The following is a 27,879-nucleotide window of genomic DNA, read 5'->3' on the forward strand; positions in this document are numbered from 1 at the left end:
GGAAGGAGCACCCGCAGTCCAGTTCCTGATAGTCAGATTGAAGATGTCAGTGTTGAAGTACACCAGGATGAGGAGGATATGGGTGTTGCTGGCGCTGGGGAGGAAATTGACCAGGAGGATTCTGATGGTGAGGTGGTTTGTTTAAGTCAGGCACCCGGGGAGACACCTGTTGTCCGTGGGAGGAATAGGGCCATTGACATGCCTGGTGAAAATACCAAAAAAATCAGCTCTTCGGTGTGGAAGTATTTCAACAGAAATGCGGACAACATTTGTCAAGCCGTGTGTTGCCTTTGTCAAGCTGTAATAAGTAGGGGTAAGGACGTTAACCACCTCGGAACATCCTCCCTTATACGTCAACTGCAGCGCATTCATCATCATCAGTGACAAGTTCAAAAACTTTGGGCGACAGCGGAAGCAGTCCACTGACCAGTAAATCCCTTCCTCTTGTAACCAAGCTCACGCAAACCACCCCACCAACTCCCTCAGTGTCAATTTCCTCCTTCCCCAGGAATGCCAATAGTCCTGCAGGCCATGTCACTGGCAATTCTGACGAGTCCTCTCCTGCCTGGGATTCCTCCGATGCATCCTTGCGTGTAACGCCTACTGCTGCTGGCGCTGCTGTTGTTGCTGCTGGGAGTCGATGGTCATCCCAGAGGGGAAGTCGTACTCGTAAGACCACTTTTACTACTTCCACCAAGCAATTGACTGTCCAACAGTCCTTTGCGAGGAAGATGAAATATCACAGCAGTCATCCTGCTGCAAAGCGGATAACTGAGGCCTTGGCATCCTGGGCGGTGAGAAACGTGGTTTCGGTATCCGTCATTACTGCAGAGCCAACTAGAGACTTGTTGGAGGTACTGTGTCCCCGGTACCAAATACCATCTAGGTTCCATTTCTCTAGGCAGGCGATACCGACAATGTACACAGACCTCAGAAAAAGACTCACCAGTGTCCTAAAAAATGCAGTTGTACCCAATGTCCACTTAACCACGGACATGTGGACAAGTGGAGCAGGGCAGGCTCAGGACTATATGACTGTGACAGCCCACTGGGTAGATGTATGGACTCCCGCCGCAAGAACAGCAGCGGCGGCACCAGTAGCAGCATCTCGCAAATGCCAACTCTTTCCTAGGCAGGCTACGCTTTGTATCACCGCTTTCCAGAATACGCACACAGCTAAAAACCTCTTACGGCAGCTGAGGAAGATCATCGCAGAATGGCTTACCCCAATTGGACTCTCCTGTGGATTTGTGGCATCGGACAACGCCAGCAATATTGTGTGTGCATTAAATCTGGGCAAATTCCAGCACGTCCCATGTTTTGCACATACCTTGAATTTGGTGGTGCAGAATTATTTAAAAAACGAGAGGGGCGTGCAAGAGATGCTGTCGGTGGCCAGAAGAATTGCGGGACACTTTCGGCGTACAGGCACCACGTACAGAAGACTGGAGCACCACCAAAAACGCCTGAACCTGCCCTGCCATCATCTGAAGCAAGAAGTGGTAACGAGGTGGAATTCAACCCTCTATATGCTTCAGAGGTTGGAGGAGCAGCAAAAGGCCATTCAAGCCTATACAACTGAGCACGATATAGGAGGTGGAATGCACCTGTCTCAAGCACAGTGGAGAATGATTTCAACGTTGTGCAAGGTTCTGCAACCCTTTGAACTTGCCACACGTGAAGTCAGTTCAGACACTGCCAGCCTGAGTCAGGTCATTCCCCTCATCAGGCTTTTACAGAAGAAGCTGGAGACATTGAAGGAGGAGCTAACACAGAGCGATTCCACTAGGCATGTGGGACTTGTGGATGGAGCCCTTAATTCGCTTAACAAGGATTCACGGGTGGTCAATCTGTTGAAATCAGAGCACTACATTTTGGCCACCGTGCTCGATCCTAGATTTAAAACCTACCTTGGATCTCTCTTTCCGGCAGACACAAGTCTGCTGGGGTTCAAAGAACTGCTGGTGACAAAATTGTCAAGTCAAGCGGAACGCGACCTGTCAACATCTCCTCCTTCACATTCTCCCGCAACTGGGGGTGCGAGGAAAAGGCTCAGAATTCCGAGCCCACCCGCTGGCGGTGATGCAGGGCAGTCTGGAGCGACTGCTGATGCTGACATCTGGTCCGGACTGAAGGACCTGACAACGATTACGGACATGTCGTCTACTGTCACTGCATATGATTCTCTCCCCATTGAAAGAATGGTGGAGGATTATATGAGTGACCGCATCCAAGTAGGCACGTCAGACAGTCTGTACTTATACTGGCAGGAAAAAGAGGCAATTTGGAGGCCCTTGCACAAACTGGCTTTATTCTACCTAAGTTGCCCTCCCACAAGTGTGTACTCCGAAAGAGTGTTTAGTGCCGCCGCTCACCTTGTCAGCAATCGGCGTACGAGGTTACATCCAGAAAATGTGGAGAAGATGATGTTCATTAAAATGAATTATAATCAATTCCTCCGTGGAGACATTGACCAGCAGCAATTGCCTCCACATAGTACACAGGGACCTGAGATGGTGGATTCCAGTGGGGACGAATTGATAATCTGTGAGGAGCGGGATGTACACGGTGATATATCGGAGGATGATGATGAGGTGGACATCTTGCCTCTGTAGAGCCAGTTTGTGCAAGGAGAGATTAATTGCTTCTTTTTTGGTGGGGGTCCAAACCAACCCGTCATTTCAGTCAGTCGTGTGGCAGACCCTGTCACTGAAATGATGGGTTGGTTAAAGTGTGCATGTCCTGTTTATACAACATAAGGGTGGGTGGGAGGGCCCAAGGACAATTCCATCTTGCACCTCTTTTTTCTTTCATTTTTCTTTGCGTCATGTGCTGTTTGGGGTGTGTTTTTTGGAAGGGCCATCCTGCGTGACACTGCAGTGCCACTCCTAGATGGGCCAGGTGTTTGTGTCGGCCACTAGGGTCGCTTAGCTTACTCACACAGCTACCTCATTGCGCCTCTTTTTTTCTTTGCGTCATGTGCTGTTTGGGGGGTGTTTTTTGGAAGGGCCATCCTGCGTGACACTGCAGTGCCACTCCTAGATGGGCCCGGTGTTTGTGTCGGCCACTAGGGTCGCTTAGCTTACTCACACAGCTACCTCATTGCGCCTCTTTTTTTCTTTGCGTCATGTGCTGTTTGGGGAGTGTTTTTTGGAAGGGCCATCCTGCGTGACACTGCAGTGCCACTCCTAGATGGGCCAGGTGTTTGTGTCGGCCACTTGGGTAGCTTAGCTTAGCCATCCAGCGACCTCGGTGCAAATTTTAGGACTAAAAATAATATTGTGAGGTGTTCAGAATAGACTGAAAATGAGTGGAAATTATGGTTATTGAGGTTAATAATACTTTGGGATCAAAATGACCCCCAAATTCTATGATTTAAGCTGTTTTTTAGGTTTTTTTTAAAAAAACACCCGAATCTAAAACACACCCGAATCCGACAAAAAAAATTCGGTGAGGTTTTGCCAAAACGCGTTCGAACCCAAAACACGGCCGCGGAACCGAACCCAAAGCCAAAACACAAAACCCGAAAAATTTCCGGTGCTCATCACTAATTATTACCAGTGTCTGTTGTAAGGGCCACACAGGGACCTGGAACAATTCTGATGTCATTGCTAAAATGCACAGTAAGAAAATGTGTATGTAATTAATAGTAATGCACCCCTTCTGTAAATTATTACAGTACATGTGTCATGAACCTGACTTAAATCTCATATGTTGTAGTCACAAACCCTGTGACTTACCTCAGCCTTCTGTCCTACAGGCCAGGATATCCTGCAGTAATCACACAGTTCACTCAGCCTTGCTTCAGAATTTCATATTGACTTTTGTTTCATTCTCTTACTCCAGTATCTGCTGTGCATTCAGTATAGCTGTTGCAGCACTTTCCCCAGGTTGATTTAGCACCTTGCAGCAGTGATCTCAGACCAGCTAGTAACTATTTGTGTGCCTGAGGATTATGCAAATGTAAGAGGTGCGGCGGTGCGTGTGGTGGTGCCTGCTGCCGCGCAGGTGTAGCTTCGGTACTCACCAGGCGCCGCGCTCTCTCACCTTCAGGTACCGGAACCTTCAACGGACCTGGCAATCTTCAGTCGGATCTGGACACGGCGATTTCCTCTCGGAGCTGACCGACGAACGAGCTGAGGAGAAAATGGTCTACCTTAAGGGAGGTATCCACCCTTCTTCCACCGGAAGAGGGGATACCCCAGGGGTGACAGCGACCTTCACCCGTTGGGTGAAAGGTCATCACTGGCACAAAGCCTCAGCCACCCAGATTTCACACACTCGCGCTCTCACATGTAGTGTGATGAAGGGGATTCTCACGTCCGTGAGCAATCCCTATTCCGGCGCTCGGGGACAGACAAGGGACAAACGCACACAGATGCCACTCACCGTCAGTTCCACACTGCGAACGTCTTCTTCTCTTACAGGTCCCTGTAAGGAGGCAAACAAACACGCAAACAGCCGTGCAGGGCCTAACTCTAACCTAATGTCACACCCCTATACTAACTACAATGGCAGAGCCCTCAAACTAGCTCTGTGGGTGTGGTGCAACAAAACTAAACACACTTAACAAGCTCACACTTTGCCCCGCACGGTAACAACATACCCAATCACAATTCACAGCGCAAGCAACTACCACGGTGTTGTCCCTTAAAGTATCTGAATCAGAACACCAGGTAGTGGGGGCCGCACAGCTCACCCACCTCCCGTCCTCTCTTTCCAGGGGCTCAGGCCGAGCGGGCCTGCCTGCCTAAACACCTTGGGGTGGACTGGGCCTAGTGTCCAGCGCCACCTCTATTCACTTCGGGGGAACCGCTTATTTATTGGGCCTAGCTCCCCCTATTAGCACACGGACCCGAGGCCCGACATTACCCACGGGCCTATCGCCCGCCTAACTCGTCGCCCGTTGGGTGACCTGGGCCTAGTGCCCAGTGTCACCTTATAGAGTGGGGCTCAGGCTTACAAGCCTGCCTACTCTGTGCACGTCGGGATGGCCTGGGCCTAGCGCCCAGTACCACCCTTATTCATCTGGGGGGCGCACCTATTAATCTGGGCCTAATGCCCACTATATGCCCTCGGGCCTAATGCCCGCCTACACAGCCACTTACAGTGGCCTGGGCCTAATGCCCAAACCACCAAATCAGGGGGGGTGACGAACTCCTAACTGCGCAACAGGCCTAGTGCCTGAACTGTGTCCCCCCGGGCCTAATGCCCGTCCCTGGTGGTCTAGGGAGGAAAAGGGAGGGGGTGAAAGTTGCCTCACTGAGGCCTCACCTGATCCAGGGATCTCCGGCGCCCTCTTCTGCCGCTGACCCGTCCTGGCCAGCGGCGTCGCCTCCGCTCCTCCGCGTCCAGCCGACGCTGGACATCTTCTTGCAGGAGCCCGACGTGTTCCGGCCTCTTCAGCGGCCACCGGAGCTCTTCTTCAAACGGCCGTCGTCTTCTCCTCCGCGCCGGACTCTCTTCTGCGCTCCGGCGCGCCGACTCCTCTCTCCAGGTCCCGGCCGCTTTCTTCGCGCTCTTCCGCGCGCCTCCCCTCTTCGGCTCCCGTCCGGCGTCTGACGTCAGACGCCGGGGGCGGGGCCTATGACGCGGCGAGCGTCGATTGGCTCGCCGAGCCCCTCTCTGATTGGCCACCGCTCCGGGAGCCGCGATTGGCTCCCGGAGGGCGCCAACATTTAAACTACTCCGCAGCCTCCGGTCCGGTGCAGGGAAAAGGGTAATCCCTGCACCGGACACCCGCCGCTCCTGCACACTGACAGGCGCTAGGGACAGACAAGCTGTCCCAGCGCTGTCAGAGACGCCCTCCCGCAGGTGGAATGTGTCCTGTAAAACAGGACACATCTCCACATTTCCCCCCCCTTTTTCCTTTGTAGTCCCTACAAAGGTCTCCACGAAGTCCATCGTCTGCGGGTCAGGGAATTCCGAGTTCCCTCCGGCGAGGTTGTATTCGAGGGCCCAGCCCGGACAGGCTGTGACCCCACATCCTCCCTCCACCGGTTCCGGATTCCTCCTCTTCGTTCCTCCCGACCTCCATCGGTGGATCCTCTGGGGGAGTGGCATCTCCTCACGGTCGCTCGACCTGGGTCACGAAGGGGAATCTTCCTCCACGGGGACAACAGTCACCCACTCCTGGCCTTCCAGATCATCTGGGACATCGTCCCTGTCTTCAGGGTGTGGTACCGACCACCACCCAACAGCGGAATCCTCTGGGGCATCCATTTCCTCCCGGGCAACAGCCACCATATGTCGCATTTCCTCGTGGGGCATCTCCAAAGGTCCTATGTCTTCTTCTGGAAAGGGCCCTCCCACGGCATCACGATCCTGTCCCTGTACGTCCGTCCATTTTGGAACTCCCGGCAGGTATTCTTGCTCCAGGACTATCTCCTCCTCTTCACGGAGGGCATTCAACTGGGAGCACGACTCCACCCGATCCTGCCAGTCACTCTCGTCGGCGCTTCCGATGCCAGAGTCGTCCTCCATCTGTTCTTGGAGGGATTCGTCGGCGGACAGCTCACCATAGTCCGAGTCCTCCTCCGATATCTGGACTGGGGTATTATTTTCCTCCTCAGCGTACTTAGTCGCTTCCGCTGGCACCCCTACTTCCTCAGCGTACTCCTTCGCTTCCGCTGGCATCTTTACTTCCTCAGCGTACTCCTTCGCTTCCGCTGGCATCTTTACTTCCTCAGCGTACTCCTCTTCCGCTGGCATCTCTAGGTACCCAGGACACACCTGTTCCGCACGTCCTGGTCGTGGACGGTTCCATCGCGGGGAGATTCCGGACGTCCCCATCACTGGGTCTTCACGCTTTTCTTCGCAGCGTGGTCTCTTCACCTCCCAGTCGTCCACCTCCGCCTTATGCGGGAAAGGATTCTGCCTTACTGGGGTCACTTTCTTGGGACAGAGTAGGTCCGCGGCATCTTCGTAGGGGCACTCACTGGCCGCATGTCCTGGTCACCGACACTTCCAACAAGGGAGGGCCACTGCCACCTTCTCCAAGACGGGTTCCTTGGCCACCTCCTTCACTGAGGGATCTTCACCCGTTGGTTCCGGCTCAGAGGAAATGGGCACCTGCGAACTACCTTCAAGCAGGGTCTTCTGCTCCATTTCCCCGGTTTCCTCCTCCCATCTCTGGGCACGACCATCCGCAATCATCCAGTCTTCATTCCACGGACAATCGGGAAGCTCATGTCCTCTCGCCTCGCAGAGCACACGCACGGGCTCTGCATCCACCCGGTCCCAAAGCTGCTGACGAGATTCCGTCAGCTGCTTCACCGTGGCCTCGTAGTCTGTTTTGTCTTCAGCCCATGGACATTCCAGGAGCCGATGTCGGGGATCTCCACAGCTTTCACACTGGAAATCAACCTCGTCTTGGCTCCACTCTTCATCCCAGGGACAACGGTTATGCTCATGCCCGTAGTTTCCGCAGAGCAAACACCAGGACTCCTTCTTCGCTTTGCCCTTCTGACGTCTTCGGTCCGCTTCCTGGACCACCTTCTTTGGGGACGTCTCTCGCCAAGTACACTCGTCGGCAAAGTGCCCCGTTTGCCGACATTTCTTGCAGGGCGTCACAGCGGCCTTCTTGCGCCCCTTCTCCCGGCGCTCTTCTTTTTCACGCTGGACCGACCGCTGCACCATCTTCAGTAGGTCTGCCCCAGACACCGTCACCCAGTCGCTCTGGTCCGCACACGTCCGGGGGTGAGTCTGTTCTGGAGCCGTCCGCAGGGAGGTCTTCTTGGAGGCGTTCCACATCGTGTCCGTGATCCTGTATCCTTGATCCTGCCGACTACGCCAAAATGTAAGAGGTGCGGCGGTGCGTGTGGTGGTGCCTGCTGCCGTGCAGGTGTAGCTTCGGTACTCACCAGGCGCCGCGCTCTCTCACCTTCAGGTACCGGAACCTTCAACGGACCTGGCAATCTTCAGTCGGATCCGGACACGGCGATTCCCTCTCGGAGCAGACCGACGAACGAGCTGAGGAGAAAATGGTCTACCTTAAGGGAGGTATCCACCCTTCTTCCACCGGAAGAGGGGATACCCCAGGGGTGACAGCGACCTTCACCGGTTGGGTGAAAGGTCATCACTGGCACAAAGCCTCAGCCACCCAGATTTCACACACTTGCGCTCTCACACGTAGTGTGATGAAGGGGATTCTCACGTCCGTGAGCAATCCCTATTCCGGCGCTCGGGGACAGACAAGGGACAAACGCACACAGATGCCACTCACCGTCAGTTCCACACTGCGAACGTCTTCTTCTCTTACAGGTCCCTGTAAGGAGGCAAACAAACAAGCAAACAGCCGTGCAGGGCCTAACTCTAACCTAATGTCACACCCCTATACTAACTACAACGGCAGAGCCCTCAAACTAGCTCTGTGGGTGTGGTGCAACAAAACTAAACACACTTAACAAGCTCACACTTTGCCCCGCACGGTAACAACATATCCAATCACAATTCACAGCGCAAGCAACTACCACGGTGTTGTCCCTTAAAGTATCTGAATCAGAACACCAGGTAGTGGGGGCCGCACAGCTCACCCACCTCCCGTCCTCTCTTTCCAGGGGCTCAGGCCGAGCGGGCCTGCCTGCCTAAACACCTTGGGGTGGACTGGGCCTAGTGCCCAGCGCCACCTCTATTCACTTCGGGGGAACCGCTTATTTATTGGGCCTAGCGCCCCCTATTAGCACACGGACCCGAGGCCCAACATTACCCACGGGCCAATCGCCCGCCTAACTCGTCACCCGTTGGGTGACCTGGGCCTAGTGCCCAGTGTCACCTTATAGAGTGGGGCTCAGGCTTACAAGCCTGCCTACTCTGTGCACGTCGGGATGGCCTGGGCCTAGCGCCCAGTACCACCCTTATTCATCTGGGGGGGGGCGCACCTATTAATCTGGGCCTAATGCCCACTATATGCCCTCGGGCCTAATGCCCGCCTACACAGCCACTTACAGTGGCCTTGGCCTAATGCCCAAACCACCAAATCAGGGGGGGTGACGAACTTCTAACTGCGCAACAGGCCTAGTGCCTGAACTGTGCCCCCGGGCCTAATGCCCGTCCCTGGTGGTCTAGGGAGGAAAAGGGAGGGGGTGAAAGTTGCCTCACTGAGGCCTCACCTGATCCAGGGATCTCCGGCGCCCTCTTCTGCCGCTGACCCGTCCTGGCCAGCGGCGTCACCTCCGCGTCCAGCCGCCGCTGGACATCTTCTTGCAGGAGCCCGACGTCTTCCGGCCTCTTCAGCGGCCACCGGAGCTCTTCTTCAAACGGCCGTCGTCTTCTCCTCCGCGCCAGACTCTCTTCTGCGCTCCGGCGCACCGACTTCACCCTCCAGGTCCCGGCCGCTTTCTTCGCGCTCTTCTGCGCGCCTCCCCTCTTCGGCTCCCGCCCGGTGTCTGACGTCAGACGTCGGGGGTGGGGCCTATGACGCGGCGAGCGCCGATTGGCTCGCCGCGCCCCTCTCTGATTGTCCGCCGCTCCGGGAGCCGCGATTGGCTCCCGGAGGGCGCCAACATTTAAACTACTCCGCAGCCTCCGGTCCGGTGCAGGGAAAAGGGTAATCCCTGCACCGGACACCCGCCGCTCCTGCACACTAACAGGCGCTAGGGACAGACAAGCTGTCCCAGCGCTGTCAGAGACGCCCTCCCGCAGGTGGAATGTGTCCTGTAAAACAGGACACATCTCCACACAAGCTCCTGTGTGCAGTACTGTGATATTCTCTGTCACTGCTGCACCCTATTTTCAGATGATCTCCACTTCTCCAACTGCAGGCCTGAGTCCGGTCAGCTGACTCCACTGCCCTATCGCTGCACAGCAAGGGGGTATTAGAGGATCTTCACTAGTACTAGCAAATGGCCTGAACAACGTCGCTCTACAGCTACATTTAGGCTCAGGGGGTAATTCAGATCTGATCGCAGCAGCAATTTTGTTAGCTAATGGGCAAAACCATGTGCACTGAAGGGGGGGGGGGAGCAGATATAACATGTGCAGAGAGAGTTAGATTTGGGTGGGTTATATTGTTTCTGTGCAGGGTAAGTACTGGCTGCTTTATTTTTACACTGCAGTTTAGATTTAAGTTTGACCCCACCCCACCCAAATGTATCTCTCTCTGCACATGTTATATCTGCCCCCCCTGCAGTGCACATGGTTTTGCCCATTAGCTAACAAATTAGCTGCTGCGATCAGATCTGAATTAGGCCCAGTTCTGCTTGCTTTAGCACCAGCTTATACAGTGTTTCAGATTCAGCCTGGTATTCTACAGAGTCTGCTACTCCAGGTCAAGCCTGGTCAGTCTGTCCAGGTTCCAGCCAGTCCAGCAATACTCCAGGTACAGTCTGGTCAGTTCATCCCGGTTCCAGCTGATCTAACATTACTCCAGGTCCAGCCTAGTCAGTCTACCTGGTCCCAGCTGGTCCTGTATAACAGTCCCAACCGTTCCAATCTCCCAGGTCCCAGCCGGTCCAGTCTCCTGGTCCTAGCTGGTTCAGTAGTACTCCAGTCCCAGCCAGTTCAGCAGTACTCCAGTCCTAGCTGGTTCAGCAATACTCCGGTGCCAGCTGGTTCAGCAATTCTCCGGTGCCAGCAGGTCCAGTGATACTCCGGTGCCAGCCGGTCCAGCAATACTCCGGTGCCAGATGGTCAAGCTATACTCCAGTGCCAGCCGGTCCAGTGATACTCTGGTTCCAGTCTTCAGTGTTCTTCAGTGGAGAATACTTTCAGTGTTGTGCAATGTTCTCAAGCCTTTTGAAGTTGCCACATATAAAGTTACTTCAGACTGAGTCAGATGCTGCCAGCCAGGTAATTCCCCTGATTAGACTCCTTGAAAAGCAGTTAGCTGGAGAAACTGAAGGAGTAGTTGAAAGAAAGCAAATCCGCCAAGTATGTTGGACTTTTGGATAAAGCCCTTTGCCAGGATCCAAGGGTTATCAATGTCTTGAAATCAGAGCATATGTTTTGGCGACCATACTTGACCATACTTGATCCTAGGTATAAGTCGTACGTTGAGTCTAACACAAATCTGCAGAGATGCAAAGAGCTGTTGGTGAGACAATTATATAGTCACCATTCAAAAAATTGTTGATTATTTTAGTGATAGCATCCAAATAGGCATGTCTGACAGTCTGTTCCAATACTGGCAGGGCAAAAAAGCAATTTGGAGGCCCTTGCACAAACTGGTTTTGCTTTACTTAAGTTGCCCACCCACCAGTGAGTGTTCAGAAAAAGTTTTCAGTGCAGCCGGGAACCTTGTCAGCGATGAGTGTAGGAGGTCCTGCTCTCCTCTAAAATGTTTGTCATCCATATCTATCAACAAACACGAAATGGAGTACAGCATACAACCCAATTTGTACATAAAATGTACCACCTATAGTGTCACACAATACGTGTATGGGTACAAAGTAATATATATTACTGTGGTACCACCGCTACAAACAGTATCACACAATATGTGTATGAGTCAGAAATAGTAATGGAACACTGTAGTTTAATTTCACCAACAGTGTCGCATAATACGTGTATGTATGAGATTAATACACTGCGGTCTGACCGGCAGTGTCACAGAAAAATACTGTAACAGTATAGTACACTGGGGTTTAGCGCGGTATAGAAATCAAAACCCACGAGAATCCGACAGCGGGAGGATGATGTTTTGCCTTGATTTGGGATCTGAGTCATGCGGAAAATCCCGAGCCACACTCGGATCCTGGCTTGGATCACAAAGTTCAGGTGGATCCGGTTCCCGGAGTACCGGACCAGCTCATCTCTAGTATTAATATTATGTGGTGGTAAAGTAACACATGGTAATTGGTAATAAATATGTCATTCTATACTCTATAATTTTAACAATTTTTTAAAGAGGCATTGAAAAGTTAGAGCTCAATGATGAGAATGAAGCTTTTACAAACTATTCATCTTATTTGTAACACAGAGATTGTAAGTTAGTGGCTAACAGTGGATAGGTATGAATAAGCTTTAAAGTCATCAAGTTGTATGTATAGAAAAGTATAACAATATTTATATAACTTGCAGTTCATTGAACGTGTGCAACCAGATGGATTACACGTATAATCTAATATTCTTTAGTTTTATAATAGTTCAAATATTTTTGTTTGTAGAAAACTATGCAACCATACCAGATATTGGAACAACAGAGAAGACAAAAGACAATATTACAGACAATATTACAGCTGGTCCTCAAATTGTTGATAAAGTGTATGACCAGGAAGGTAAGTGAATAGCCTAAATTAATATATGAAATGATTACTTAGTATTTTTACATTACATGTACAGTATTTATAGGTAATCATGGTAAACAGACCAATAAAATATGTGATGACTACAAATGTGATGTGGGACTAGATACTACTTGGAGTGATAGTAGACATCAGGGTAGTGATTTAAGAAAAGCATTGTTTGTGGTTTGGATTATAGATTTTGAAGATTGGTACTCATGGCTGCATGAAGACTAGACCTCTGACACGCTCCTTTGTAAGCATCAGGACAGTTGAGACATCTGCATGGCCTTATTTATACTGAGAAGGCATGGCCAAATCAGGGAGGCATGACCACACCTCCTTTTTTTAAATAGTATGGGCATCACCTTGAAGTGGCAATGTCTGCTTCAGAGTGGGAAAGTTGTGCTCCCCAGCAGTTGGTCTTGTCCCTCTAATATGCCGAGCTAATTAGTTCCCCTCCTCCCTTTCTTGGTACCCCGGGTAATCATATATGAATTAGTTTGGTAGTTCTGATATTCAAAATCACTAGTAAATTGAGTTCAGAACAAGGAGTGGAGGAAGCTAAATAGTACCCTTTATTACTAGCATGATAGCAATATTTGTATTTATAAATAAGTATAGTAAAAAAAAACTCTTTTACTTTTATTTACATGTTAATTATATGAAAACTTGGTTCTATTTGCCTGTAATACTGTTACTTTTTTCCAGATACCAGTAAAAATGACATTAATGGTGGAAAACCTACATCACTAAAGGCTAAGAAAGGTATGCATCATCAGAGCCATATCGTCATGATTACATTTTACCTGGTGTAGCACTGACCAATGTACATTTACTGCGTCAGAACACTCCTATCGCTAATCCGCCAGCTCTTTATTTTCTTTGAGCAAACATGAAGCTTGTGATCATGATGTGATAGTGACCACAGTAAAAAAGTATGTATAAAGTTGTGTGACCAGCCCTTACTCCTTCCTCTCAGAGCAAGACTGTCACCTTTCTATATCCAGTTATTTTATTTTGCATTATTAGTGTTTTAATGTAGATCTCAGGTAGTTATGGACTAAAAATTAGCAACTTGTTTTATACATTTCAGAACTTGTTGAGTGTTACCATGTTCATTATTTTTTTTGATCTATTCATCATCCCTTAATCTCTACAAAAGTAGATGAAAATTAAAATTTTCAGCTACTTTTTTAGAATGAAGTTTCAGAACCATTTGTTAACCCTGTAATGCAGGAGATATCATCGATGCCGCCCCACTCTTAAAATTATATGTAGCATGCCTATATTATGTGTGTAATAGCAACTGTATCTACCAGGGCTGTAACTACGTGTGGGCCATGCACTGTGGGTGCAGAACCACCGGCAGCACCCGCAGGGCTGTGCCACACTAGTGTTGTCAGCCCACCGTCCTCTAGCTGCATGCATCTCTAGCAGTGGTCAGGGTTACAGCAAATGATGCAACATCAGCGCCGACACAGCGGTGACAGGAGGGGAATGCTGGGGACATCAGCAGAGACACAGCGCCGGCAGCATTGCAGCATCGACCAGCCTCCCCTCTGCCCAGCACAGTGGTGAGAGGAAGGGAATGTTGGGGACATTGGCAGTGCTGTGTGGGACTGAAGCAGAGACACAGCGCCATCAGCTTGGCAGCGGCAACCATCCCCCCTCCCCCTATGCCCAGCACAGCAGTGAGAGGAAGGGAATGTTGGGGACATTGGCAGTGCTGTGTGGGACTGAAGCAGAGACACAGCGCCATCAGCTTGGCAGCGGCAACCATCCCCCCTCCCCCTATGCCCAGCACAGCAGTGAGAGGATGGAAATGCTGGGGACATCAGCAGTGCTGTGTGGGACTGAAAAAGAGACACAGTGCCGGCAGCATGGCAGCGCTGACCAGACTCACTCCCTCGCTGCCCAGCACAGCGATGAGAGGAGGGGAACGCTGAGGACATCAGCAGTGCTGTGTGAGACTGAAGCAGAGACACAGCGCCGGCAACATGGCAGCGCACATCCACCCACCCCCACCCACCACTGTGCACTTCATATCAGTGAGAGGAGGGAAATCCTACATACCTACCATTGTCTGTCCGTTTGCATACTACTCTGTGTTGTCATTACTAAAAGCACTGGTTTTGCCTACTGTATTGACCATACTTAATTTTAATTGGTCCCGGACTACCAACCCAGGGCTCCCCTGGAAGTGCACAGAGACACCCCAGGGTGCACGGCACCCAGTTTGGGAACCACTGCCATATACAGTAAAGATGGCATAGCTTGTATAAAACACACACACATATGCCAAGCCCTGTAAGCAAGATAAATAAAAATGTTCCACTTGGGATTTGTTTATATAGTAGCATTAGTTATGTAGTCATCTATTGGTATGATCAATGAAAAAGATAGTTTTCTCATGTTTTACTTTATTTCCTCATATACAGTAATTAAAACTTGAAAAGTCTATTACTCTGTCCCCATATAACAAAGACAGTTTGATAAACTTGGAAATAAAACAACACATGCCAACCTAACTGCAACTTCAGAAAATGTTTAATAAACAACCTTATCAAGAAGGGAGATAGTGTAAGCATGATCTGGTTAATACATCACCATTGTTACCACTATTATCAAATACAATCCAACTATGCTGGATATCATTTAAATATTATTATGTGTCTTCAGAACCATGAAAAGTATTTCATCCAGCAATAACATCACAAAGTATATAACTAGTTTGGCATATAAAATATGCATCAAAACATTTATTATTGAAATAAAATGTACTGTGCATATTGTAGAGTGCAATCAAAAAAATATGGCTTCAATCTGATCTATGAAGCTAAATCCATAGAGCACTTAGCCGTGGACTTAACAGAAGCAGAAATGCCTGCCAAGAAAGTTCTCTAAGATAGTCATAGTATTTTATATTTTCAGGCAATCACAGTCTGTGTAGTGTAAGGCTGGGTACGCACTTACACAATGTTGGGGTGATTTTCTGTATTGCAGTGTGTAAGATACCACATGTGATCCGGTGCAGTTTAATGAAAGATAGAATGAGTGCTCATTCTGTCATTCATTAAATTGGTCACTGTGTAATTGGGGATAATACAGTGCTAGATTGTCCATCGTTTTAGTGCGTACCAAGCCTGAGGTGTCATTTAACAATAGTTTGTTACAAAAGAACTGTTTTGTAAATCTATTTAAAAATAAACTAAGACTGGGTACACACCTGACAGATATGTCAGTGGACAAACAGCTGATCAAGGTAAGTGTACACACTTACCATTGGCTGCTTGATATGTTTGTTGGTCCCTGTCATGCAGCTGGGTGGGCATTTGAATTTGCCTGCCTAGCTGTGATGTTGGAGCCTAAGCAATGCCAACCGCCCATACACACAGCGTGATGCCCCAATATATCTGCAGATAAATCATCCATCGGCTGTGAGAATAACATTGTTCAAAGACATATAGCGAAATATCGCCGTTCAGTTGAACCGATATATTGGCCAGTGTGTACCCAGCATAAAAAACTGTGATTTACAGAATATTTGTAATATACAATATATATGTATGCATGGTTTTGTAAACAAAACCCCAAAATAAGTTTTGTTAAGCTACTGTTATAAAAAGGATATAAAATATTGCTAAATATAAAGGCTGTGACCCAACCCTCTGGTGTTCTATGGTGAAAATGGAGACTTCTTAATTTGTAATTGTTAAATATTTAAGTCACATAGACTTACCTGTGCAGTGCCTAATATTGCTATTTGATAATTTCTGTCACCCAATTAAATATAGCAACGGAGAACAGAATTTAATGATACGAAACATGACTATAGGATCTAAATAGACTAATCCCTGTCCATATTTCTTTAATTAGCAAAGAATTATGTGTGCCATGCTTATATTGAGCTTTGTGTCACTTAGTGGAATTTACCACAACATTGTCCTGACTGAGCAGAATTCAAGAACAGCTACAAGAAAATATATAGAGAATATGATTAGCAAACAACATTCAAATGCTATGTACAAAATATACTAACGCGAAGTTCAGGAGGGAAACATTCTTCAAAGGAAGAGAAGTATTAGAACTCGAGGACATACACTGAACCTGGAGGGGGGGAGGTTCAGGGGAAATTTAAGGAAAAATTACTTCACAGAAAGGGTAGTGGATAAGTGGAATAGCCTCCCATCAGAGATGGTAGAGGCTAAGACTGTAGAGCAATTTAAACATGCTTGGGATAGGCATATGAATCTCCTTACAAAGAATTAAGGTTCAAAAAGGGTTGAGAATGCCTAAAGGATAAAAAAAAAAGGGCAGACTAGATGGGTCAAGTGGTTCTTATCTGCCATCAAATTCTATGTTTCTATGTTTACGTAGTAAATAATGAATTGAGTCAGGACAAAACAAACAATGAAAAGGTTAAAAACAATAATATGTTTAAGCTCTTTTTAGAATTTTTTTCTTTATGTGGAATTACGGATTCACAAGGCACAACTGAGGATAGGTTGGTGATACAGTGTATTGCGCTATCCCTATATTACCCTAGCCAACGGTATCCACTCTCCGTTTCCAGACGCTAATTTGTAACAATTACAAATTAAATAAAGCTTAAACATATTACTGTTTTTAACCTTTTAATTGTTTGTTTTGTCCTGACTCAATTCATATTTTGTGGGATCCGGTCTCTAAGTCGACAAGACTTAGGTCGACACTGTCTAGGTCGACCACTATTGGTCGACAGTAAGTAGGTCAACATGGTTTATAGGTCGACAGGGACTCTAGGTCGACATGTACTAGGTCGACATGACAAAAGGTCGACATTAGTTTTTAACAAAAAAAAATATTTTTTAACTTTTTCATACTTTATGATCCACGTGGACTTCAATTGGGAATGGTAACCTGTGCCAAGTGCAGCGGTAGCGGACAAGGCACCTTGCCCGAAGCATGGCGAGCGAAGGGAACCATGAGAGGGGACACCGTGCACTAATTGGGGTTCCCGGTCACTCTACGAAGAAAACAACACCAAATTTAAAAAAAACTCATGTGGACCTTTTTTCATGTGGACCTACTACATGTCAACCTAGAGTCCCTGTCGACCTAGAAACGATGTCGACCTACTTACTGTCAACATAAGCCTATTCTATCTAACATACCACACCCATATTTTGTACATAGAACTAGATTTTTTATCTAAGCAAGCTGCTTCTATACGCAGCGCTAGATGGAAACTATATTTGTGTAACATTCAAATGCTGACATAAAAAAACTAATTGAGCAGGATCTGGCCAGGTGGTGATCAAATTAAATGCTGAATTTTTATTGCTTTTTTCCCATATTATGTATTTTTATGTATGCAGCTTCTTCCGTTGTCAATTCATTGGCCAAATTTCCACACTTCTTTTTAGCTGGAAAGATTTTGTGATAAAAAAAACTATTTTTTTGCACAGATTGTTTTTGAGACATAAAAATATACTGTTTAACAACATAAATAAACTATACTTTCTGGTTCAAAATATATTTTCTACTTGGCACTTTTTGTGTGCTACATACAGTAACCCCTCAGTAATGAATGTGCTATTGAACTAAATGACAGAAGGTCTTTTAATAAATAAACAATAAACAAATAACAAATGGCAGCATGCCCCCTTTAACATTCCTCAATCAGTCACAGTTCTGGCCTCTATTTACATGTACTGTAGGACAGAGCCACATTGATGAATGGGCTATTGAGTGGGAATATAACACTGTTTGGACTGCACACTTTTATGATACCGCTGTTAGTATTCTGTCAGGATCTCGACTGCAGGGATCCTGACCGCATCCCTTAACCCCTACCTGCCATGTGCATAATCAATTAGAAATCAATGGACTTTTTAAAGTGTGGAGACATGATTTAAACACAATGAAATGAAACATGCAGCACCCAAATAAATGGCACAAAAACTAAAACACTGTGACCATGACTAGGCTTTTGCTTGCATTTGCTTATTTTTCACGCCGCATGGGTTTTAAATGCTAATTGGTCATAGCCAATTCTTAAATATGTATGTACAGGTTGAGTCTCCCTTATCCAAAATGCTTGGGACCAAAAGTATTTTGGATATCGGATTTTTCCGTATTTTGGAATAACTGCATACCATAATGAGATATCATGGCGATGGGACCTAAGTCTAAGCACAGAATGCATTTATGTTTCATATACACCTTATACACACAGCCTGAAGGTCTTATAATACAATATTTTTAATAACTTTGTGTATTAAAGAAAGTTTGTGTACACTGAGCCATCAGAAAACAAAGGTTTCACTATCTCAGTCACACTCAAAAAATTCTGTATTTTGGAATATTCCGTATTTCGGAATATTTGGATATGGGATACTCAACCTATATTAAAGAGGTTGACTATAAACTGTTTTGTTATAACAAACTATTAATTAAGTACAGTATGTTAAACTTAAATTATCACTGTCCATTGGGGTGAATTGCTCTTTAAATTGGAGCTAAATTAACATAAATAAAACTTATTGTATGAAACATAATTTCAGAGTAGACCATTTTATAAATAGATTGACTTAATTCAATAGTACACTCTAAATAGTCTTTCAGTGGGAGTTTCCTTAGTGATCTCTCTTAAAGAGACAGCTCAATTCTTAACACATTAAGATCAGAATTATCCTTGAATGATGCTTTGCTTTTTCAATTACTGTACCTAATAATAATAATAATAATAATAATAATATTAATAAAAGATAATAATAATAATAATAATAATAATAATAATAAATAGATACAGCTTTGTGTTGAAACTTAATTTTATTATTAGGTTATAGTAGTATAATGCTTGTAAAATATTACAAATGGTATGTAGATTTTATATATTATTTTGCTATTATATATTTTATAAATAAAACCATGTTGAAAATATGATGAAATATGCTAATCTAGATTATCATAATTACTGAAAGCATTCATGTATTTAGCCTATAACATAGTAGTTCCCAAACTTTTCATGGTGCCCTAGAGTATTTTAATTTTGTTTCACAGCACCCCTAGGCCAAAAGTTTCTTATTGAGAAATTAAAAAACCAAAAACATTAAATTAAGTAAATTGTGTATATATATCATCCTTAGGTTCAGTCATGTGGTGAGTGACATGATTTGCTTCTTTGTGATCACATGTTGTATGATTTCCAGTCACCAGCACTTGTTTTGCCTATTACATTAACCATAAATAATTTTAATTAGTCTTGGATCACCAATCCAAGGCACCTCTGCAAATACCCAGAGGCACCCCAGGGTGCGGGAACAACTGCTATAACAGAAATGCCACTTCCTCACTAGTGAGTCCACTAGAGGTTATGAAATAAGGTGATACTAGTCACATCTGAGAATACCATCAATAGAGATCTGCACTACTAACTGTCTTTCATTTTCAGAGATTGTGATTGGAGTGGGCTGTGTCCTGTCTGTGATCGTTTTGGTTGTCTTAGTATTTCTCTACAAAATGTGTCAGAAAAAAGCCCCAGGTAGGAACATTTCTTATTAGAGATCAATCAGTCTTGGTACATAAATAGTGTGTAAATAAACTGTGCGTTAGATTGCTTTTAAAATAATTCAGTTGTATCTATGTAATGGATTGCAAATGACAAAAGAAAAATGTAGAAGCTCTATCAATTACAATAGAGTGGTCTGTTCAGGGGAGTAGCCAGTACTTTGTGGGCCCCAAAGCAACATTTGAAGAAGTCCCTGTCCCATTGCTACTAGAGAGACACTTGTGGACAGCAGTTGTTCATTTTATGCCCCATAACATTACCCTACTTTACTTTAAGAAAAATAGTAATGCCCTAGGTCACATTATGTCACATTGTAGAGCTGCCGGTACACACTATGCCACACATTATTGCAAATTCACATTATGATATACAGTGTCCCAGTTCATATTATGTCACATTACAGTGCCACCAGTTCATATTATATTACATTACAATGCCCCCAGTTCATATTATATTACATTACAGTGTCCTTAGTTCATATTATGTCACATTACAGTGCCACCAGTTCATATTATATTACCATACCTCCCAACATGACCTTCTCCAGGAGGGACACAATGCTCTGCTCCTGTACTTCCCTCTTAATGTATGATTGCCAGCAACTGTGCTAAAACACCGTTCTTATCCATTAACCTGTTCAAAACAGGTGCTGGCAATCAAAAATGAAGAGAAGTCCAGGAGCAGAGCATTTTGTCCCTCCTGGAGAGGGTCATGTTGGGAGGTATGTATTACATTACAATGCCCCCAGTTCATATTATATTACATTACAGTGCCCCCAGTTCATATTATGTTACATTATAATGCCCTCCAGTTCATATTATATCACATTACAATGGCAGGTCCAGAGGCATAGCTAGATTTATTGTAGGCCCCAAGGCAAAAGTTTGTAAGGGCCCCTATATCACCAAATGGTCTAAAATGTATATGACACATGTAAGTTTGACTGTAAAGGTGGGCCCCTCTCAGCTCTGGGCTCCATAGCAGCTGCACTCCCTGCACCTATGGTAGCTACGCCCCCTGGGTCTGTTTATGAAAAAATTTATTTCTGCAGTGGGGTACACTGGGATCCTACAGCGAATACATCGGGGTGTACAGTTGGATCTTGATCCGAGGCACCAACAGACTAAAGCGTTGACTGTTCCCAGGATGCATTGCACCGCCTCCTCTATAACCCCGCCTCCAGGCACTGGAGCTCAATTTGTAAGTTGGTGCCTGCAGAGCAGGTCACTAAGAGGTGGGGCTGCGCTAGGCAGCCCTGAAAATAACTTTTAAGAAGACTTCAAGGGCCGCAGCACTTTCTATGTCTTTATGACATTCTGTGCTGCGGCTCCATCACCTCCCCCTGCAGCGCTGTATACTCCAGTGGCTGAATTCCCGGGTACTTGCAACGGAGGTGCACCGTTCATCAGGCACACCACCGCTGACGCTCTGTTTTGAACAGGATCACGTGGCTGCACATCAGGGAGGAGGTAAGAGGGTCCCCCAGGTGGGACCCGCTGGTAAATTGCGGTCGCGGTCCCAGGAGACAGACCGCGCCGCTGGCGTGGATACTGTGCTACACAGGGACCACACTATATCCACCAGGACAAGGGAGCACAGGTTGGTTTACTAAAATCCGTTTGATATACAGTAGGCTCCACAGTACCCGGTGGTGAGGACCAGCATAGGGTATAAGGCGCTGACCTGTAGCCCCTCCCCCAGCTCCGGGCGCCATCTACTGCTGGTGTTCCCGCCCTGGAGCTGCATTTCACTCTCCCTCACTCCCTGACAGAGAATTTGGCGCCATCTTCACTACTAGCTGGGCTGATCTCCTGGATTGCTGGGCTCTGTCTCCTCTGTAAAGCCGCCTGTCTCATCAGTGCTGTGCATTTACAGGAACTTAAGTATTCTACATGTCATTTTAGACAGTGTTAGTTAAGAACAAGTGTACTGCTATCTGAATATTTAGTACAAGTATTCTGTGATATACAGCCAGTATCCACTGTGCATTGTTATATCTATACTCATACATATTTATATGTAAATTTACTAGTCCAGTGCAGTTTTATTGTTTATATGTAATAACTTCTGCATTGTACATGTGACTGAGTGTGCCTGTAGCTGTTGTGTGGGATTGCATTCTCCTGTATCACATATTGCTATCACTATATTCTGTACCCTGAGGGGCCAGGTGTGTCAGGGTCCAATATATATATATATACACACATATATATATACATATATATATATATATATATATATACACACACACACACACACACACACACACACACACACACACACACACACAGTTATGCTCAGAAGTTTACATACCCTAGCAGAATTTGTGATTTTCTGGCCATTTGTCAGAGAATATGAGTGATAACTCACAAACTTTTCTTTCACTCATGGTTAGTGGTTGGGTGAAGCCATTTATTGTTAAACAGCTGTGTTTACTCTTTTTAAATCATAATGACAACAGAAACTACCCAAATGACCCTGCTCAAAAGTTTACATACTCCAGTTCTTAATACCATGTATTGCCCCCTTTAACATCAATAACAGCTTGAAGTCTTTTGTGGTAGTTGTGGATGAGGCTCTTTATTTTCTCAGATGGTAAAGCTGCTCATTCTTCTTGGCAAAAAGCCTCCAGTTCCTGTGAATTCTTGGGCTGTCTTGCATGAACTGCACGTTTGAGATCTCCCCAGAGTGGCTCAATGATATTGAGGTCAGGAGACTGAGATGGCCACTCCAGAACCTTCACTTTATTCTGCTGTAGCCAATGACAGGTCGATTTGGCCTTGTGTTTTGGATCATTATCATGTTGGAACGTCCAAGTACGTCCCATGCGCAGCTTCTGGGCTGATGAGTGCAAATTTTCCTCCAGTATTTTCTGATAACATGCTGCATTCATCTTGCCATCAATTTTGACCAAGTTTCCAGTGCCTTTGTAGCTCACACATCCACAAAACATCAGTGATCCACCTCCGTGTTTCACAGTAGGAATGGTGTACCTTTCATCATAGGCCTTGTTGACGACTCTCCAAATATAACGTTTATGGTTGTGGCCAAAAAGTTACATTTTGGTCTCATCACTCCAAATGACTTTGTTCCAGAAGTTTTGAGGCTTGTCTCTGTGCTGTTTGGAGTATTGTAAGCGGGATGCTTTGTGGCATTTGCGTAATAATGGCTTTCTTCTGGCGACTCAACCATGCAGCCCATTTTTCTCTAACGTCCTAGAGGATGCTGGGACTCCGTAAGGACCATGTGGATAGACGGGCTCCGCAGGAGACATGGGCACTTTAAGAAAGACTTTGACTCTGGGTGTGCACTGGCTCCTCCCTCTATGCCCCTCCTCCAGACCTCAGTTTGATACTGTGCCCAGAGGAGCTGGGTGCATTTCAGGAGCTCTCCTGAGTTTCCTGTAAGAAAGCATTTTTGTTAGGTTTTTTATTTTCAGGGAGCCTGCTGGCAACAGACTCCCTGCATCGAGGGACTGAGGAGAGAGAAATAGACCCACTTCTCTGAGTTTCAGGGCTCTGTTTCTTAGGCTACTGGACACCATTAGCTCCAGAGGGTGTCAGAACACAGGTCTCACCCTGGAGTTCGTCCCGGAGCCGCGCCGCCGTCCTTCTCACAGAGCCGGAAGATTGAAGCCGGGTGAGTATGAGAGGAAAAGATTTTCAGAGGCGGCAGAAGACTTCATTGATCTTCACTGAGGTAACGCACAGCACTGCAGCTGTGCGCCATTGCTCCCATACACCTCACAAACGGCAGTCACTGTAAGGGTGCAGGGCGCAGGGGGGGGGGGGGGGCGCCCTGGGCAGCAATATAAACCTCTTATTTGGCAAAAGAGAGCATATATACAGCTGGACACTGTATATATGCATGAGCCCCTGCCAATTTTACACTTTTAGCCAGACTGAAGCCCGCCGCAGAGGGGGCGGGGCTTCTCCCTCAGCACTCACCAGCGCCATGTTTTTCTCCACAGCACCGCTGAGAGGAAGCTCCCCGGACTCTCCCCTGCTTATACCACGGTAGAAGAGAGGGTTTTAAGGAAGAGGGGGGGCACATAATTCGGCGCAGATAATAATAACAGCGCTACGGGGTAAACATTATATTGCTGTGTTTTTCCTGGGTCATATTGCACTGGGGTGTGTGCTGGCATACTCTCTCTCTGTCTCTCCAAAGGGCCTTGTGGGGGAACTGTCTTCAGAAGAGCATTCCCTGAGTGTGTGGTGTGTCGGTACGTGTGTGTCGACATGTCTGAGGTAAAAGGCTCTCCTAAGGAGGAGATGGAGCAAATGTGTGTGTGGTGTCTCCGTCGACAACGCTGACACCTGATTGGATATGTGAAATTAAGTGCTAAGATGAATTTATTACACAAAAGATTAGAGAACAGACAGGGAATCTACCCATGTCTGTCCCTATGTCACAGAGACCTTCAACTCTTCAGCCACATCTGAGTTCACTCACAGGTGGATCCAGGGGCAATAAAAAATTGTTCTCAGGGTTACAAGCTGGAATTCGAAAGGTGCCTCCTCGCCGGTTTTCCTTATCGGACCTACCGGCTTCTCCCCCAGAAAGGGAGATAATATTAAATACAATTCACACATTGTATCTCCAACAGGTGGTGATCAAGGTTCCCCTCCTGCAACAAGGGAGGGGATATTACTCAACATTGGCTGTAGACTCGAAACCGTACGGTTCGGTCAGACCTATTTTAAAATTAAAAACTCTGAACCTATACTGGAAAAGGTTCAAATTTAAAGTGGAATCGCTCAGAGCGATCATGGCCAGCCTGGGAAGGAGGGATTTGATGGTGTATCTAGACATAAAGGCTGCATACCTTCATGTTCCCATTTATCCACCCCATCAGGTGTACCTGAGAATTGCGGTACAGTATTGTCATTACCAATTTCAGGGTAATTGGCGGAAATGATGGTGCTCCTACGCAAGCAAGGAGTCACAGTTATCCCATACTTGGACGATCTCCTATAAGGGCGAGATCAAAAGAGCAGTTGTTGAACAGCGTGTCACTTTCGCTGAAGGTGTCACAGCAACACGGCTGGATTCTCAATATCCCGAAGTCACAGTTGGTTCCTATGACTAGTCTGCCCTTCTTGGGTATGGTTCTGGATACGGACCAGAAATGGGTTTACCTTCAGAGAGAGAAGGCCCAGGAACTCATGACTCTGGTCAGGAACTTATTGAAATCAAGACAGGTATCAGTGCATCACTGCACCCGAGTCCGGGGGAAAACATTCCCTCCGGCAGGTTCCATGCGAGGACTTTCAAATGGGACCTACTGGACAAGTGGTCCGGGTCACATCTACAGATTCATCAGTTGATCACCCTCTCCTTCAGGGCCAGGGTATCTCTCCTGTGGTGGCTGCAGGGTGCTCACCTTCTATAGGGCCGCAGGTTCGGCATTCAGGACTGGTTCCTGGTGATCACGGACGCGAGCCTCCGAGGTTGGGGAGCAGTCGCACAGGGAAGAAATTTCCAAGGACTTTGGTAAAGTCAAGAGACTTGTCTTCACATCAACATCCTGGAACTAAGGGCCATATACAATGCCCTACGTCAAGCGGAGATCTTACTTCGCAATCGACCAGTTCTGATCCAGTCAGACAACATCACCGCAGTAGCTCATGTAAACCGCCAAGGCGGCACAAGGAGCAGAGTGGCAATGGCGGAAGCCACCAGAATTCTTCGGTGGGCGGAGAATCATGTAAGCGCTCTGTCAGCAGTTCCGGGAGTGGACAACTGGGAAGCAGACTTCCTCAGCAGACACGATCTGCATCCGGGAGAGTGGGGACTTCATCAGGAAGTCTTTGCGCAGATTGCAAGTCGGTGGGGACTACCCCAAATAGACATGATGGCATCCCGTCTCAACAAAAAGCTACAAAGGTATTGCGCCAGGTCAAAAGACCCTCAGGCGGTAGCTGTGGACGCCCTAGTGACACCGTGGGTGTTCCAGTCGGAATATGTGTTTCCTCCTCTTCCTCTCATACCCAAGGTGTTGAGAATAATAAGAAAGAGAGGAGTGAGAACAATTCTCATTGTTCCAGATTGGCCACGAAGGTATCCGGATCTGCAAGAAATGCTCACAGAAGATCCGTGGCCGATTCCTCTAAGTCAGGACCTGTTACAACAAGGTCCCTGTCTGTTCCAAGACTTACCGCGGCTGCATTTGACGGCATGGCGGTTGAACGCCGGATCGTAGCGGAAAAAGGTATTCCGGATGAGATCATTCCTACGCTAATAAAGGCTAGGAAGGACGTGACATCTAAACATTATCACCGAATATGGAGAAAATATGTTTCTTGGTGTGAGGCCAGGAATGCTCCTACGGAAGAATTCCACCTGGGCCGTTTTATTCACTTCCTACAAACTGGAGTGAATTTGGGCCTAAAATTAGGCTCCATTAAAGTTCAGATTTCGGCCTTATCCATTTTCTTTCAAAAGGAATTGGCCTCATTACCTGAAGTACAGACTTTTGTGAACGGAGTACTGCATATTCAGCCTCCTTTTGTACTTCCGGTGGCGCCTTGGGACCTTAACGTGGTGTTAAGTTTTCTGAAGTCACATTGGTTTGAACCACTTAAGACAGTGGAGTTAAAATATCTCACCTGGAAGGTGGTCATGTTGTTAGCCTTGGCTTCGGCTAGGCGAGTTCGGAATTGGCGGCTTTATCACATAAAAGCCCCTATCTGGTTTTCCATATAGATAGAGCGGAATTGCGGACCCGTCCTCAATTTCTGACTTGGATTCCGAGTCCCTTGATGTGGTCAGGGCTTTGAAAATTTACGTGGCCAGAACGGCTAAGATCAGAAAAACAGAAGCACTGTTTGTCCTGTATGCAGCCAACAAGGTTGGCGGCCCTGCTTCAAAGCAGACTATTGCTCGCTGTATCTGTAACACGATTCAGCAGGCGCATTCTACGGCAGGATTGCCGTTACCAAAATCGGTTAAGGCCCATTCCACTAGAAGGTGGGCTCTTCTTGGGCGGCTGCCCGAGGGGTCTCGGCACTACAGCTGTGCCGAGCTGCTACTTGGTCGGGGTCAAACACCTTTGCAAAGTTCTATAAGTTTGATACCCTGGCTGAGGAGGACCTCCTGTTTGCTCAGTCGGTGCTGCAGAGTCATCCGCACTCTCCCGCCCGTTTGGTAGCTTTGGTATAATCCCCATGGTCCTTACGGAGTCCCAGCATCCTCTAGGACGTTAGAGAAAATAAGATTTTAAACCTACCCGTAAATCTTTTTCTCATAGTCCGTAGAGGATGCTGGGCGCCCGTCCCAAGTGCGGACTACTTCTGCAAGACTTGTATATAGTTATTGCTTACATAAGGGTTATGTTATAGTTTCATCGGTCTTGGACTGATGCTATGTTGTTTTTCATACTGTTAACTGGGTAGTTTATCGCAAGTTATACGGTGTGATTGGTGTGGCTGGTATGAATCTTGCCCTTGGATTACAAAAATCCTTTCCTCGTACTGTCCGTCTCCTCTGGTCACAGTTTCTCTAACTGAGGTCTGGAGGAGGGGCATAGAGGGAGGAGCCAGTGCACACCCAGAGTCAAAGTCTTTCTTAAAGTGCCCATGTCTCCTGCGGAGCCCATCTATCCGCATGGTCCTTACGGAGTCCCAGCATCCTCTACGGACTACGAGAAAAAGATTTACCCGTAGGTTTAAAATCTTATTTTCTTCAAATGCCTCCTTATTATGCATCCTTAAACAACCACACCACTTTTTTTCAGAGAGTCCTGTATTTCAGCTGAAGTTATTTGTGGATTTTTCTTTGCATCCCGAACAATGTTCCTGGCAGTTGTGGCTGAAATTTTTGTTGGTCTACCTGACCGTGATTTGGTTTACACAGAATCCCTCATTTTCCACTTCTTAATTAGAGTTTGAACACTGCTGATTGGCATTCTCAATTTCTTGGATATCTCTTAATATCCCTTTCCTGTTTTATACAGTTCAATAACCTTTTCCCGCAGATCCTTTGACAATTCTTTAGCGGCGGCGCTAATTAGTGACATCATCACCCGGCAAATGAGCCGCTCCGTGCAACAAATTTAAAGTGACAGGACTAAACATAATGTGTAATTGACAAATAACAATA

General features: G+C 46.8%; 1 protein-coding gene across 9 annotated transcripts in view; it reads left to right on the forward strand.

Annotated features, from left to right (window-relative positions):
* The window catches only part of EMCN (endomucin), a 431,382-nt gene that overhangs the window by 364,915 nt on the left and 38,588 nt on the right, over window positions 1–27,879 (forward strand). For all 9 annotated transcript variants that reach the window (XM_063918475.1, XM_063918528.1, XM_063918500.1 and 6 more), the window contains 3 exons: window positions 12,105–12,215; window positions 12,933–12,989; window positions 19,660–19,749. In XM_063918475.1, the coding sequence (XP_063774545.1) occupies window positions 12,105–12,215; window positions 12,933–12,989; window positions 19,660–19,749 (258 nt within the window). The remainder of the gene's footprint in view (window positions 1–12,104; window positions 12,216–12,932; window positions 12,990–19,659; window positions 19,750–27,879) is intronic.

The sequence above is a fragment of the Pseudophryne corroboree genome, chromosome 1, assembly GCF_028390025.1.
Source record: "Pseudophryne corroboree isolate aPseCor3 chromosome 1, aPseCor3.hap2, whole genome shotgun sequence".
In the NCBI taxonomy this organism is placed as follows: Eukaryota; Metazoa; Chordata; class Amphibia; order Anura; family Myobatrachidae; genus Pseudophryne; species Pseudophryne corroboree.